At 59.4% G+C, this 15,491-nt stretch overlaps 6 protein-coding genes across 6 annotated transcripts; 4 read left to right on the top strand and 2 right to left on the bottom strand.

Annotated features, from left to right (window-relative positions):
- Window positions 1-114: 114 nt before the first annotated feature.
- Window positions 115-4,692, top strand: BDZ90DRAFT_268829 (putative RAD50-DNA repair protein; the record flags this gene model as incomplete). The annotated part of the gene is made up of 9 exons (XM_025508724.1): window positions 115-159; window positions 234-316; window positions 392-516; window positions 585-1,063; window positions 1,134-3,360; window positions 3,432-3,972; window positions 4,007-4,123; window positions 4,211-4,480; window positions 4,559-4,692. 9 exons carry the CDS (start codon window positions 115-117, stop codon window positions 4,620-4,622), a joined length of 3,951 nt encoding a protein of 1,316 aa, XP_025359339.1. The 3' UTR covers window positions 4,623-4,692.
- A 200-nt stretch (window positions 4,693-4,892) lies between these two features.
- Window positions 4,893-9,705, top strand: BDZ90DRAFT_234684 (hypothetical protein). The gene has a single exon (XM_025507108.1). The coding sequence runs from the start codon at window positions 4,949-4,951 to the stop codon at window positions 9,599-9,601; it is 4,653 nt and encodes a 1,550-aa protein (XP_025359340.1). The 5' UTR covers window positions 4,893-4,948; the 3' UTR covers window positions 9,602-9,705.
- BDZ90DRAFT_268837 (hypothetical protein) lies at window positions 9,549-12,774 on the bottom strand (the record flags this gene model as incomplete). Its single annotated transcript, XM_025508725.1, has 2 exons — window positions 9,549-12,114; window positions 12,187-12,774. The coding sequence occupies 2 exons, from the start codon at window positions 12,772-12,774 to the stop codon at window positions 9,694-9,696; spliced, it is 3,009 nt and encodes a 1,002-aa protein (XP_025359341.1). The 3' UTR covers window positions 9,549-9,693.
- Window positions 12,775-13,058: 284 nt separating this feature from the next.
- On the top strand, window positions 13,059-13,982 carry BDZ90DRAFT_256402 (adaptin ear-binding coat-associated protein 1 NECAP-1; the record flags this gene model as incomplete). The annotated part of the gene is made up of 3 exons (XM_025507890.1): window positions 13,059-13,274; window positions 13,305-13,347; window positions 13,437-13,982. The coding sequence occupies 3 exons, from the start codon at window positions 13,059-13,061 to the stop codon at window positions 13,901-13,903; spliced, it is 726 nt and encodes a 241-aa protein (XP_025359342.1). The 3' UTR covers window positions 13,904-13,982.
- Window positions 13,983-14,007: 25 nt separating this feature from the next.
- On the bottom strand, window positions 14,008-14,494 carry BDZ90DRAFT_256405 (Prefoldin; the record flags this gene model as incomplete). The annotated part of the gene is made up of 1 exon (XM_025507891.1): window positions 14,008-14,494. One exon carries the CDS (start codon window positions 14,492-14,494, stop codon window positions 14,144-14,146), a length of 351 nt encoding a protein of 116 aa, XP_025359343.1. The 3' UTR covers window positions 14,008-14,143.
- A 198-nt stretch (window positions 14,495-14,692) lies between these two features.
- BDZ90DRAFT_262950 (hypothetical protein) lies at window positions 14,693-15,464 on the top strand (the record flags this gene model as incomplete). The annotated part of the gene is made up of 2 exons (XM_025508552.1): window positions 14,693-15,227; window positions 15,301-15,464. The coding sequence occupies 2 exons, from the start codon at window positions 14,693-14,695 to the stop codon at window positions 15,462-15,464; spliced, it is 699 nt and encodes a 232-aa protein (XP_025359344.1).
- Window positions 15,465-15,491: the final 27 nt, after the last annotated feature.

Genomic DNA, 15,491 nt, shown 5'->3' on the forward strand with positions numbered 1-15,491 from the left:
AAGTCGACTCGAGACTCGAAGCGCCCTCCTTCCGTCCTCGCCATCCTCCTCCCACCGCCGCCGCCAAGTACAAGCTCACCGCACCTTCGTCGCAGCGATCGCTACCTACTCGGGATGGCGACGCTGGACAAGCTCGCCATTCGTGGCATCCGGTCGTTTGTGAGCGCTCGCGCCGCCCTTGGAAGCTTGGCCTCGCTCACCCTGTTCCTCCCCACTCCTCGCTCGCACGACAGGACGACAAGTCTGTGAACATCATCCAGTTTCAGACGCCCATCACTGTCATCGTCGGCTACAATGGTAGTGGTAAGACGTCAATGTAAGTGCGAGACTGGGATCGACTCACATTGCTCCGATTTGGTCTCAACGACCTGTCTCACTGCGCCCCGCTCAGCCTTGAGTCCATCCTCTACGCTACTACCGGAGACATGCCACCCAACACTAAGGGTGGTGCCTTCATCCACGACCCAAAAATTGCCGGATCGAAGGAAGTCAAAGCTCAAGTCCGTCTGCGATTCTGTGAGTGCGGCTCCCCTGCCATCTCGGCGGCTCATCGTTGACTCTCACTACTTGTTCCACGCGGGCAGATAACCAATCGCAAACTCGCATGAATGTCGTCCGCAACGTCCAGGTCTCACAGAAGAAGACAGGAAACTCGACCGCTCTCACTCTCAAGACGCTAGAAGGCCTTCTCCAAGTTGACGACCCCGAAGTTGCAAAGAACAAGCGCGCCACCCTATCAACCAAGTGCGCCGAACTCGACGAAGAGGTGCCAAATCAGCTGGGCGTCTCACGATCCATCCTGCAGAACGTCGTGTTCTGCCATCAGGAAGACTCCAATTGGCCTCTGAGCGAGGCTTCCGTCCTCAAGAAGAAGTTCGACGACATCTTTGATGCAACCAAGTGGACCAAGGCGATTGATAACATCAAGGTCATCAGGAAGGAGCGTACGAATGACCTGAAGGTCTCCAAGGCAGAGCTGGAGGCGCTGAAGACGGATAGGGATAGGAGTGAGCAATTGAAGGCGAAAAAGGCGAAGCTTGGGGACAGTCTCGCAGAGAAGTACGTACGCTTGCCATCTCATCACGCTCGACCGTAATGCTGATGGACTTCTCACCCCGCCCGTGCACAGGAAGGAGCGTTACGAGACGCTCGGCACAGAGATTCGCCGAGTCACCAAGGAGAACAAGCAATTCTATGACTCGGCTGTCAAGTTCCGCGAGATCGTCAACCAAGCAGAGACCCTCGAAGAGAAGAGGCGCTTGCACCAGCAGAATCGAGAGTCGCTCCGTATCTCGATGACGGAGCTGCAGGAGTCTGACGACGAGTTGCAGCGTCGCAAGGATAGCTTTCAGGATCATCTATCCCGTCAGCGTGGCCGTCGTGACGATTTTGCCAAGCGCATCGACAAGAAGCGATCAGAGATTGAGCAGATCGAGCGCCAGTACTCGACCAAGCTGAGCGAGAAGGGTGCCCTCGAATCTGACAAGAAGCATCACGAACGAGCCATCAGCAAGCGCGAAGAAGAGGTTCGAGCCATCTCCCTCGAGCTCGGCATCCGCGGCTTCGACGTTGCCGGCCTGAGCGATGCCCAAATCGCTGATTTCAAGCATCGTCTCGATGAGAGCGTCAGGGCTGCCGAAAATGCGCTCAAGGACTTTCGAGCCAAAAGCGGGGAGAAAGAGCAGGACTTCTCCAACAAGTACCAAGAGCTGAGGACGGAGCGCTCAAGCAAGGTCTCTTCTCGCGACACGACTTCAGTCAACGCCAAGCGTATTAAGGAGCGCATGAAGCAGGCCACGGACGAGCTCGAGGACGTCAACATCAACGAGTCGGACATTAGTCACGCAAGGGAGACGTTAGAGGATGACGAGAAGAAGCTGAGGCGTATCCGAAAGGAACTCGAAGATGCCAATTACGACGAGCAGCTCTCCAAAAAGAATGGCGAAATCCGACAGCTCGATGAACGTCGCGAGGAGCTGACGCTGCAGCTCAATGAGCTGAATCGCTACGCTGAGTTCCGCGCTAAGCTCGACCTCAAGAGGAGGGAGAGCGAGGAGAAGAAAGGAGCAGCCGACGATCTGGTGAAGCGCCATGCTGCAGCGTACAAGACACACACAGGGCAGGAGGCCAAAGTAGAGAGCTTCGATCGCCTCCTCACTACCTCGATCAGCTCCAAGGATCGCGACGTGGCTGCAGCCGAGCGTGAAGAAGCCGAAAAGACGAGGTCGGTCCAGCATCTCGAGTCAGCCTTGTCCATCGCGCGCGGCCAGCTTAGCAGCAAGCGTAACCAGCTAAGCCAGCTGCAAACTGAGGTAAAGGCGTTCCTCAAGGACGAAGACGACGCCAATAGTGTGGACGATGTCATCACAGCGGCTGAAGAAGAGGTACGAATTCGCTCCGACGAGCTCTCCTCGGATGCGCAAGCGCAAGACTTCTTCCAACGCATCCTCAAGGTCGGCCAGTCGCAGCACGAATGCCAGGGTTGCGGCCGAGGGATCAAAGACAACGAGCTGCCTGCCTTTGAGAAGTATGTGCTCAAGAAGATCAACCAACTGAGTGCTGATGGACGCAAGCAGAATGAGCAGGATTTGCAGGAGTGGAAGGGCGTTCTGGCAAAGGCGCGCGGCCTGCTGCCGAAGGAGGCGACCGCCAAGACTTTGCAGGAGGTGGAAATCCCCAAGCTGGAAAAAGAAATCGAGGGCCAGTCCGCCGAGCTGGGCAAGAAAAGCGATGAAGCTGAGCATGCCTCGAGCGTCGTGCGTGACCTGCGCGAGCAGCAGCAGCAGATTGCAGCGTTGAAGCGTGCGGCGCAGGATATCTCGCGCCTGGTGGGGGAGGCAGAGACACTGCGCAAGGAAGCGGCTACGCTGGAGAGTGACCTTTCCAGCTCTGGCTCGACGCAGACTGGTGATCAGGTGCAGAGTGCTATCGGTGATATGGCGGACAGTATTCGCACTTTAAAGCGCGAAGCGAACATAATCGCCGCCAATCGCGACAGCAAGCGCAACGAGCTCAACAATACTGAGCGTCAATTCTTCCGCAGCCAGCAGGCTGTTGCACAGAAGGAGCAGGAGCTTGGACGCAAGGCTAGCCTGCAGAAGAGAGTCGACGAGCTAAAGGGCGAGTGGGAGGAGCTGAAGGAGGCGGAACGTCGACTGGAGGATGAGATCGAGGGGCTTGCGCCGCGCATCAGGAAGACGAAGGACGAGCTAGAGGCGGTCAAGGAAGAGCATGCGCGAGAGGATGAGAAATTGAGCGGGGAGCTGAGCGGGCTGCAAAGCAAAGCTCGTGAGCTCCAAGAGACGAGCGACCGAGTGAAGCGATACATTGATGGGCGTGGGGAGCAGCGGCTGCAAGATTGTGAGCGACGGCCGTGGAGTGTGAGGCGAAGTGCGCCTCGGTAGCTGACGCTTGTGCTTCTCCGCTCTCAGGCATCGACAAGATCAAAGACCTGCAGTCCCAAACCTCCTCCGTTCAAGCCGAGATCAAGGAGATTGAGGCCCAGATCTCCACCGTGGACAAAGACCTCAACGAATCCAATGCCACAGAGCGCAACATTCTCGACAACCTGCATTACCGGCAACTCGGGCGCGATCTGCTCCACATCGAGGAAGACCTCAACAAGCTCGACCTCGATGCCGCCTCCAAAGCCCGCAGGGACTTCGAATCCAAGTACCATGACCAGAAGCAGATCGAGAACTCCCTGAACGGGGAAGCGCAGCATCTCTCTGGGGAGATCAAGTCGCTTGATGAGCAGATCAGGACGCGTGACGAGGAGCTGAAGACGGACTATAAGGACATCCACACGCGCTTCTCGAAGAAGCTGGTTGAGGTCAAGACGAGCGAGCTGGCAAATGCGGACCTCGAGCGATACGGGAAGGCACTGGAGCAGAGCGTGCTCAAGTATCATGGTTACAAGATGGCGGAAGTCAATGAATCGCGAGTAGAAGGATGGAGGGAGGGCTGGATCTCGTAGCTTACATTGAGCCTCATTTTCGCGCCGCAGCATCCGTCTCCTTTGGGCTCGCACCTATCAAGGCAGCGACATCGACTCGATCTCGATCGAGAGCGACAACGAGAAGGTCGGAAATCGCTCTTACAACTACAGGGTCACCATGATGAAGTGCGTGCGATCTCAAAACCGCGGCTCTTCTGTTACTGACCCCTGCTATCCCTCTCGCCCTCTCATCCCTCTCCCGCCGGGCCGCAGGGACAACGTCAAGCTCGATATGCGAGGTCGTTGCTCGGCCGGCCAGAAAGTCCTGGCTTCTACGCTGATCCGTCTCGCGCTCGCCGACTCATTCGGTTGTCGCTTCCTCGCCCTCGACGAGCCTACCCTCTGTCTGGACCATGAAACCGTCTCTGCCCTGGCATCCTCGCTGGGTGAATTGATCAAGGAACGACCCAAGATGCAGCTCTTAATCGTGACCCATGACTCGGACTTCTTGAGCATGCTCAGTCAGTCGATTCATATTGATTCGTGAGTACACATACGCAAAGAAGTAAGAAGAGACGGGCATAGTGGACGCTGACTTTAGCTCTTCGTTGACGCCTGCAGGTACTACCGCGTCTCTCGTGACAATGCGGGCAAGTCGCTCGTTGAGAAGATGCGCATCCGATGAGCGGCCTACGACTCACCGCTCTCTACCCTTACTTTTTTCCTGTCTCGTCATCATCTGTATTCTCATCATCATCTCGATCGCGATTCATATCCCTCTTCTTCGCTTCGTGTATGATGCCCACCGTAGCCTAGGGCCTTAGGCTGCGGGTCTCGCGGGCTGGCTTGAGCGCAACTGAGACGCAGCGTCGGGGCCCAGACCTCCACAGCGGGCGGACCGCCAGCGACGGCGCGATGTTGGGAGGGGCCGAGAGCAACTCCATGCCCACATACACTCATCCTCCCTACCAACGCGTACAATTGACTCTTGCCCTCTTCATCACCAACAGCATGTCACAGTCCTTTCCATACCTCGCCACAGCTGCGAAGAAGTATCGCTCCCCTCATGCAGAGGATCTCTCCTTTCCCAAGGGAGCGAGTATCCGTGTCCTAAGCATCGCGCCAAGATCAACACAGGGGCAAGAAGATGACGACGACGACGACGATGAGGACGAGGATGTGTGGCTGGTAGGAGAGATGAAGGACGGGACTGCAAAGGGGACGTTCCCTGCTAATTGCGTCGTCAAGGCGGAAGAGCAGGACGATGAGGAGGAGCAAAAGGCGGAGGGAGGTGCAACGTCGGTGGTGCCTGCAGCATCAGCAACTGCGACGCAGGATGAAAGCAGCTCAGCAAAGGCAGCAGCGGGAACCAAAGACGTCGAGGTACCCTCCGTTTCCAAGGCGGCAAGTATTGTAGCCAAATCGGATGAGCCACCAGCAGCAGCACAACCTTCAGCTCAGACGGCGCCAGCAGCCGAGCCCGCAGTCAAGGGAATCGAAGAGCCTGCGCCTACACCTGCTGCCAAGGACACTGCCACCTCAGCAGACGATGCTCCTGTCCCCATCGAGGCGTCAGCATCCCCGTCAGCCACCACAGCACCCGCAGCAAAATCTGGCCCTCCTCCACCGAAACCCAAGCCCTCTGGCCTTGCAGCGCGGATCGCAGCCTTCAACCAGCCGCAAGCGCAGCAATCAGCCCCACCACCACTTCCTCGCGGGGGCAAGCCGGCCGGGTCGGGCGGTGGATGGAAGCGACCTGCGCCAAAAGAGGGGGAGAAGCCTGTCCTGCCTGGCCAACCGCCGGCTGTTGCTGCGAAACCAGTCCCAGCACCCGCAGCAGCGCCGCCCTCAGATGCGCCTATAGCAGAGTCATCCGCAGCTAGCGATGTGCACAATGCTTCACAGGGCGGACGAACAAATGACGGCTTTTCAGCAGCGGACGCCGCTTCATCTATCAAAATGTCGCTCAAAGAACGCATGGCAGCTCTTCAACGTGGAGGGGGGGAGAGTGGTGGGTCAGATGCTCCCGCAGCAGCAAAGAGCCCGCCCCCACTTGCTGCAAAGCCGGGCAGACTGACGAAAGAGCGCTCTGCGGCCGCGCTGGTTGGTGTAGGTGGCCCAGCTGGGCAGAGCGCTGAAAGCTTGACTACAGGCGCTGGTGAGAAGGGAGCCGACAGCGTCAAGAGCCCTGCTCCCTCTGCTTCTGAGCTTCCAGCTGGCGATGAAGACGTGAACTCGTTGCGAAGCGTCACTGAGGGCGACGAACAAGATAAGGCAGAGGACGCCGCCCCATCCGCCCTAGAGGACGAGCCCTCCACAGAGCCTACTGAAGAGGAATCAGAAGCACAGCGACGTGCTGCAATCGCCCAACGTATGGCTCGACTTGGCGGGCAGAGATTCGGCGGGCCTGGACCAGCAATGTTCGGTGCTCCTAAGCCGCCTGCAAAGAAGGCCAGCACGAGCAGTGCTAGCACGACGGGGGACGCGGTGCCGCAGGTCAAGACAGAAGAGGAGCAGCCAGCTCTTGTAGAAGCTGCGCCTCAGACGAGAGATGAGCCTGCTGCAGGCGAGCCGACAGCTTCTGCAGAGGAGGAGCAGCCCAAGACGCTCAATGTTCCGAGAAGGACGGCTCCCCCTAGAAGGAAGCGTAGCGCTTTGCCCTCGCCCGGTGCTGAAGGTGAAGGACAGGCTAGCAGTCCTGCCGCCGACTCCGCAGCGGCTGCACCAGCGGCCGCTCAGGACGCAGGCGAAGGCGAATCCCACTCCGCAGGAGAATCAACTAGCAAGGAGGATGCGAAGGAAGCAGCCCTCTCTTCTGCCGCGCAGCGCGAAGTCGATTCGGCGCCAGTATCGCAGGATGCCATTCACGATGCCCCATCGGCTGACTTGCCAGACGAGGACCCCAGAGAAGAGGCCGAGCTCGTGTCCGGCGCCCCACCAAAGGAGCAAGCTGTCCATACGGAGAAGGTCGCTATTGAGGTGGGCAGTGCGGAGCGAGCACAGCAGCTTGACGAGCAAGGAGAGGAAGACACTACCAAAGGCACGGAGGTGCACGAAGAGCCAGAAGACGATCAAGACGACGCAGCGCTTCGCCGCCAATCTGAGCAGCTCAACTCTTTCCTCCGAGACCCTAGCAGGCAGCAAAGCAGCTCGAGTATCGCTGCATCATCGCTGAAGGTGCCAAGCCGTGGTGCAACAGGAGCAGAAGCCGATGAGTCGGGTAGCGAAAGTGGAGCCATTCCAGCGGCGCTGGCGCAGCAGCTGGGGCTGGAGATGACCAGCAAGGCAAACGAAGATCGTGGGGAGACGAGTGAGGAGCCTGAGGAGCTCGGCGATGAAACGGCGATGCAGAGGGATCAAGACGAGAATGCGGAAGCCGCCGAATCCGAAGAAGAGCAGCCGGTACATTCCACCTCGCCACCCCCTCGTCCAATCTCTACCTCGTCGACATCGGCCGTAAATCGCCCGCCAATCCCCACGGGATCAGGCAACAGGACCTCCATCCCCCCGCCCGCACGTACCGCTCCGACGCCCACCCCTTCGGCGGGTGGCGTCGAGCGTAGCGACTCTCGCGCCTCCTCTACCCGGCCCCCTGTGCCGCGCAGCCCGCCTCCACCACCTCGATCTCCGGGTATGACTGGGTCTGGATCGGGATCAGGGCACGGAATTTCGGAGGTTCTGCAGCGGGCTGACCAAGAGGACAACACCAAGGCATCAGTTGTGAGCGGTGCAGCCCCCCTCGCCGCCCCAAGGCCCAGACATGCCATGCCCGCTGCTGAAGAGGACGACGACGACGACGACGACGACGACGAAGACAACGCCACCGCACCAGCAGCGGCTACACGATCGACTGCTATTGAGGGAAAAGACGCCGCCGTAGCTCCTACCACGGACGAGCCTGGTGAGGAGCAAGCAGAGGAAGCCGAGCCCGAGCTCACCGAGGAAGAGCAAGAAGCAGCCCGTCGTGCCGCCATCGCCAAACGCATGGCTGCTTTGGGAGGGCAACGTATGGGAGGCTTGCCACCAATCATGGGCGCGCCCATGCCCCCTAGGCGCAAGCAGACGAGCGATGCGGCGCAGGATGATGCTGATGAGACCGCTGCCGGTGCTGGCCAGGCTGAAGAGGAGCAGCCCGCACCTTCACCTGCTCAGCGCAAGCCTGGAGCCCCGCCTCGAGGTGGGATGGCTATTCCCGGGATGACTAGGCCAGAGACACTTCATCAGGAGGGATACGAGGCAGAGCCTTCTGCTTCGCAACAGTCCGAGGACGAAGGGATCGAGCCACACGGGGAAGAGGACGAAATGGGCGAGCCCTCAGCCGCCGACGAGGACGACGATGAACCCTCGGCGCCGATCAAGCCCCTCAGTCCTCCTCCCGTCTCTCTGCCAACAATGATGGCAGCAGCAGCCCCTCGTCCCCCTACTCTCCCCAGCAGCCCGCCCCCACGCGCTCCAATGAGCCCGCCACCTCGTCCACCCAGCGGGACTGCTCCTGCGCCTCCTGACGCTTCTCTCGAGCGACGTCGCTCAGCAGGTCGCCCACCTATCCCGCAAGCTCAGGCTCCGCAGCCGCAGCAGCAGCAGAGGAGGCAGCCATCGATTGAGGAATCGTTGAGTGGTACAGGGGGGTATGAAGAAGATGATGAGGACCAAGTCCCGCCTGGTCAAGCGCCGGCCTCACCGCCACAAAGATTGGCTTCGCCACCGCCTCCACCCAGGGCTCCGCCTAGGGTCCCGCCTGCTGCTCCTGGTGCCCCAGCGGCTGGAGTAGCGCAATCCGGCTCGGCCTCATCTCTCGACGCTGCCCATCCGACGAGCTTCGCTGCTCCTGCTTCCCAAGCACAGTCCTCCTCCCCGCAGGACCTCGACCTCCTCCCGCACACCGCCTGGTGGCGTTCTTCGCCACTCACACTCCCGCCCACCATCACGTCCAGACCGGATACGACCGTACTCTTGATCGACCATCCGATGCAAGACATCCTGCGGGTCGTCCTCCTCTTCGAGGACAACTCGACAACGACGATTCGGGTGACGATGCGCGGCGATGCGCAGCAGGATCAGCTGGAGCAAATCCACTCGGCCCCTCCCGCCATGCCCGGCTCAGAGGAAGAAGCAAAAAAGTGGAGCGGAACCGTAGGGGTCGGTGTGGCCAAAGAGGCCCTCCTTTCTCTCCAGTCCCGCTCGACCCAGCCTCAAACCTCGTACGGCTTTCTCGCTTCTCTCCTCCTCACCCTCTCACGTCGCACTACCACGCCGGCATCTCATAGGCCCTTACCGCCTGTCTCCCCCTCCAGCTTGGACAGTTCAGCCACGCCCTACGGGGTGACCGTCCTCTCCCAAGTTGGGGGCACCGTGCTCGAACGAGGTCCCGATGCTACGCCGAGGCCGGGAGACGTCGTCGTACTCGCTCAAGGGGCCGAGTTCCGAGGCAAAAAGAGTGGCGTCCTAGCAGGAACGTACACTGATGCGTACCCAGGAACGTGCGCTGCAATCGTTGTAGAGTGGGAGGCAAAGAAACATAGGTGCAAGGTTGTGGGGGTGTTGCCGAAGGCTGGCGCGAATGGCGGTTCAGTGGAGGAGACGACGTTGCGATTTGATGATCTTAAGGCTGGCGTGCTGAGGGTGGTCAGGTTGCCTCCTGTGAAGTGGGTGGGGATTGAGTGATTCGCGCGGAAACGTACATATACTGTAGGAAGAGAGAGAGAGATGAACAATAATGATGCTTCTAATGATCTCACTTCATTCCGCGGAGGAAATCATTGAGACCACGCCAACGCCCTTCCCGCAGTCTGTGCCCATCCGCTCGCCGTAGCAGCCCAGCGACGAGGTGCAGACATTACATCTCCTGATCGACCGGATGCCCCGCCTCGCCTGCTCGCTGTCGACGCTCTTGACGCCGATGTCGGTCCCGCGAGATCGAAAAGCCCTAAAGCAACCGCAGCAGCCCCTCCGCCTACGATGACGATGCCAAAGGCCACAAGCAGGGCACGACGACGACGCTGTCTTTGCATCTCCATCACCGCTGCTGCGCGCTGCTGATGCTTTGCGCTCTTCCTTCGACCGCTACTGCTTGGTTTTGAACCTTGCTGCGAGCTACGGCGACTACGCCTTCTGTTGCCGCCTGTCGAGAGCTTGCCCGCCACGCCTGAGGAGGTGGCTGATGAGGAGAGGGATTCGGGTGATTCCTCGCCCTGCGAAGAGGCGTCATCATCCTCATCACCCGAACCGTCATCTCCGTCCTCGGCGTCGAGACCGCCCTTTTCTCCTTCACTCGACGAGCCCGTCCCGCCTAGCCCTACAAGTCCCGCAAGCCAGGAGCCCCAGCCACGTCCCGCCCCTCGACGGTCATGAGCAGCCTTCAGTCCTGGGACAGCTGCATTTCCTCTCGGATCTTGCGCGATAGCGCAAGCGACGGCGAGGAGCTGGGTGATCGAGGTGGTCGTAGCCGCTGGATTTCCAGTAGGCGCAATTGAAGCGCTCGACGCACTCGCACCCAGCTCTATACTGTCTCCAAGCATGCCTCCGACTGTACTCCCAGCCACCCCTGTCCCCGCATTCCCACCGACACAAATCCAGACAGGGCTCCATCTCTCGACGCCTAACCTGCGCACGTACACCTCGGGCTGAACTTCATGGCGCTGCTGCGCAGTCTCTTGATCCGCCTTTGTTGCGACGAAGAGTGTCGGGCAGCTCCCAAGTGAGGAAGCGTAGCGCTGCCGGAGGTTGGAAAGGTAGGAGAACGATGTGCTGTCGCTGCTGTCGTAGAGAAGGAGGACTAGATCCGCGCTGTTGAGGGCCTGACGGGCGGCGCTCGATTCGGTGAGCGGGAGAGGGGAGGAGTCGGAAGAGCTGGACTTATTGCCTTGCTTCGCCGCTGAGTCGGTGGGGAACTCCTGCAGCACAAGGTAGCGCTCATACCCGCCCGTAGACCCGACGACCAATGGCGGACCCCGCTGCCCGTCGTGTGTGGTCGAGTAGTAGAGGTGAGGTTCTACAGCCGACACGACACTACGCGCCTCGTTGGTCACCCCTTCATCCGAGTCGAATCGCTTGCCCAATGCCGCATTGAGGAGCGAGGACTTGCCTGCACCAGGCGCACCGAGCACGTAGGCAAGAAAGACGGAACGCTCCGAGGGGTCGCCCTTTTTCTTCTTGGTCTTTTTGCTAGAAGAGCCGGGCTCTCCACCTGCCGCTGACCCGCTTTTCTGAGATGGTGGCGATTGATAGCTTGCACTACTGCCTCCGGTGTAGCTACTCCATGCCGAAGAGAACAAGCTGCGAGTGTTCCTACGCGTAAGCTTTAGAGCCGTGCCCGTCGGTGGAGGGCCAGGTTTGCCTCCATCCCGCTTGACACCTTCGGCTCCCCACTTCGCTCGCCCGGGATACCCCAAGTAGGCCAGGTACCTCAACGTGAGCCGATAGTCAAGCAGCGTAGTCATGCTCCACTGCGCCAACCACCCTTGTAGCGTCACTGCCCCGTTTTCGTCGGTCGTGGTAGTTCTGTCGGGGAACCCGCTCCCAACCCAAGGATGGCGCCCCTCCCCTGGCGGAGGCACTGTCGCAAAGAGAGCTTCAAGCTCAGCGGTGCAAAGCGCACCATCCCTGTCAGCGTCGTGTTGCTCAAAGACGTCGGTAAGGAACGAGTAGCCGTAAGGGCTGAGCTCGACGGCACAATCCGATGGCACGTGGAAGGTGGGCGGGTTGAGGTAGTCGGGAGATAGCTGTAAGTGAGGGCCAATGTACCCATAGGAATGAAGGACGGACCAAGTCGTTTCAAGGCGGCCGCGCTGGATGAAGAGGGTGTGCAGATGCAGCCAGCCTGAGAGGGTGAGATGGCCTGAGGGAGAGAGATTCGGGTGCGAATAGTGGGAGGCGCTGCTTGCGTCTGCGTGATGTCCGTTTGAGCTGCTCGACGCTCCGGTGCTACTCCTTGGTCGCGATGGGCCAGGCCCATAATATGGCGTGGCAACGACCAGATCTTTGATCGCCTCCAACTCCTGCTGGCTCAACGGGCTCCCAAAGCATCTTCGCTGGAAATCCTGCAGCTCCTCATCGCTCAGCAGCGAGTCCTTATCGTGGTCGCAGAGCAGGAAGATACGCTTGAGCGCTGCGATGCATGAGGGCTTGAGGGAGTGCGTCTTGCCGTCGTAGAGGGGCGAGGAAGGGTAGAGGACGGCCTGTGCGCGCGCGGAAGCGATGGAGAGATCAGCACTCGATCACAGCAGCAGAGGTGCTACGTATCTACGTACCTTCTGCGCATAATAGAACACCTCGCTGACGTTGACGCCCTCTTTTACACTCGTCTCAATACAGCTCTCCACCTCGCCGAACTCTGCCATGACGGGTGCGAGCTCCTCTTCCAGTTGCTGCTGATCATTTGCTCCTCCTGCCTCGCTGCGAGTATCAATCTTGTTCCCGACAAGAATGACAGGTACGTGCCTTGACGAGCCAATAAGGGTGCGCAAGTAGGGCAGCCAGTAGGTTGGGATACGGTCGAAGGTCGTTGGGCGCGAAATGTCATAGACGAGCAAGAGGACATCGGCCGTGCGAACAGAGGCTTCGAGGTGGGCACGACGATCCTTGCCGCTCTGGCCCGTTGCTGCATCCTTTGATGAGCCTGGGTCTTGTGACCCATCCGATCCTCCCGTGCCTTTTTGACTTGAAGCGGTGTCCACTATCCTGGTCGTGACGCCCGCATCCGTCACATCCAGAGGCAGGAGGATTTCGGGTACCACGGGCTGGACGCGGGGGGAGAAGGAGTCTTTCACTAGCGAGGTGACCAGAGATGACTTGCCCACGGAGGCGTCGCCCAGGAGGACGATTTTGATGTCGCGCATCGCAGGCGCAGAAGAGGAGAATTCAGAGTCCCGGCTGAGGAGGGAATGGAGGAAGCGGCGAGGAAGGGAGACAAAGTGGAAATGGGAAATGGACTGAGCTTTGGGCGTCGAGAATGCCTCTCAGTCCGCCAGTTGACCCACTCCACGTGGATGCGCGGGAGCAGCACGGGCCACCACCGCGTCGAGTTGCCGCCGACAGGACAAGGACAAGGGACCTCTTTCGCTCGCTCCTCTCTTTCCTCTCCTCTAATCATCATCCCCCTTCCCCTGAAACCTCGTACAGCATGGACGATCTCTTCTCATCCTCGACCACATCATCAGACCCGCAAGTCATCTATTCCTCCACCCTCTTTCAATCCCGCCTCGTCTACGTGTATCGCCTCCCTCCGCGCTCCTCGACCACCTCGGGGTACAAAGCAAATGACTGGGCGGACCCCAAGACGGGGGACTTGGCTAGTACAGCGATATGGAAGGGGAGACTGAGAGTCGTAGAGATGGAAGTAGGCAGCGAAGAGGAGGAGGGAGGACAGAGAAAAGGGATCTGTGAGATCAGGTTGGAGGACGGGGAGACGGGTGGGTACCGGCGTGGCGATCAGGCGACTTCACTTCTCTCCCTTACTGACTACGCTAGACATGGTTACACTCATTCTATCTCTCTGCAGGAGAGCTCTTCGCGCTTTGCCCCTACACTCCTACCACCTCTCACGAAGCAGTCGAACCAGTAACGGACTCTTCGCGCTACTTTGTTCTGCGCGTCGAGTCACCCAACCCGAACGGTGGACCGCCAAGGCGAGCATACATAGGCATGGGCTTCGAGGATCGTGATATGAGTTTCGATTTCAATGTCGCTCTCAGCTCCTGGGTCAAGAGACAGAAGAATGCCGCAGCTGGTGGAGGTGGTCGAGGAGAGGCGGGAGAAGCGGGGGCAGACGAAGGGCCTAGCCCTCATTTGCCAAAGGAAGGGGCAAAGGACTTGAGCTTGAAGCAGGGCCAGACTTTTGCTGTCAAGATTCCGGGAGCAGGAGGGAGGAAGATTAGGGAGGGTGGAGCGTCACTGCTGGGGGGAGGAGGTGGTGGTGGTGGTGGAGGGGGCCCGCTCTTGCCGCCGCCGCCTAGCCGAAAGAGATGAGCGAGCAGGAAAGGGTAGACGTGCGGAATGGAATGTGATGAGAAAACGTTTAGATTCAGGACTGTCTATTGTACAATGCGAGAGGAAGAGCGGCGTCGATGCATGATGCGTGATGCGTCCTACGCGGCCGCCTGAGCCCCCGCTTGAGCCTGGCGCTGTTGCTCCTGTTGTTGAATCTTGAGGATCTGCGGGACGAGCATTCGCAGGGATGGGGTAGGTGAGCTCAGCGTCATGAGTTCATTATGGCTCCTTGCCATCCCGCGCTCTTGCACTCACCTCGCCCCTGACCTTCTCTCCTTCCTTTGCACTCTCGCCGATCTGACCCTCAACCCTCTTGATTTCCCCACGTATAAACTCAAGTCTCCTCCCTACATCTGCTTTGGCCTCTTGGATCTCCTGCTTCAACAAGACCCCTCCCACAAGCTTGTATACCACCTCCTCTTCGGGATTGGCGTTGGAAGAGGGCAAGTCCTTTTCGACTTGAAGGTTCTCGGACAGCTGAGAGTCCAGGCGTTGCCTGGCTTCGATGAGAGATTGAAGGGTGGATTGATGCTTGGAGTAAGCGGCACTCAATGTGTCGAGAGAGGCCATCTTGCTGCGATCCCAAATTTTGGAGATTGTGACCAGTTGGAAGGAAAGAAAGAAATCTGCGCTTGAGAGTCGACAACGCACGGCGCACGGACGGAGACGAGAAGACGAGAGACGATGGCGGCAACACACGGACGGGCACTTGAGGCGCGCACTGCAGCTTTCCTTCGTACTCATTGAGCTCCTCGCATTGGATCCAGCATGTCGATACGGCCGCCGACCCACCTCGCTGGGCGTAGCCTCCGCCTCTCGCCCTCCTCTACACCATCATCATCATCAGCACCTCTCATCCGCCGGCAAGCAAGCACAACCACCCACGCGCAGCTGTACCCAAGCGGAGCCCGCCTCGCCATTCCCTCTTCCGCATCATCATCCAGCTCCTCACCTCGTCCCCTCTCCTTTCCCCTCGGCACAACGCTCGGCTTTCTCCTCGGATTCAGCTTCTGCACCACCCTGGGCTACATGTACTTCCTACCACAGGCTCAAGAGCGCTCAGATGCGGACCTGGCTGTTCAGCTAGGTCTGGTCCAGTCTACAGCGGGAGAGATTGGAAGACTCGTGGAGGAGCTCAAAGCCATGGAAGTGCAGGCGGGAAAGGTCGAGGAGGCCACAAGGGTGACACAGAGAGCAAGTGTTGAGTTGAGGGATATTAGGGAAAGGGCGGCTGCGGCGTTGCGGAGGGTGGAGGGATTGGAGGAGGAAGGAAGGGAGTTGCGGACACGTATCAATAGGCTAGGTGAGGACCTCACCAGTGAAACCGAAGGGCACAACTGATGGCTGACTGACTTCCATTTACTACGCTCATACAGAGGGCAAGGCTACCTCCGCTGGCACGAAGAGGAGGGCAGCGGCTGCATTGGCTGCTGGCCGGCCGGGCGCAGACCCGGACGAAGACGTAGCATCAACGGGCAGGAGAGGGTCAGGCGGCATCCTCTGGACAGGACGCAGCAATCCGGGAACAAGGCTGGTATAAATGAAAAGAAGAGAGAATGCAACGCGA

Source organism: Jaminaea rosea, assembly GCF_003144245.1.
Source record: "Jaminaea rosea strain MCA 5214 unplaced genomic scaffold BDZ90scaffold_18, whole genome shotgun sequence".
NCBI classification, from domain to species: Eukaryota; Fungi; Basidiomycota; class Exobasidiomycetes; order Microstromatales; genus Jaminaea; species Jaminaea rosea.

Coding starts and splice junctions, on each gene's coding strand:
- BDZ90DRAFT_234684 (XM_025507108.1), top strand. CDS start 4,949: ATGTCACAGTCCTTTCCATACCTCGCCACAGCTGCGAAGAAGTATCGC.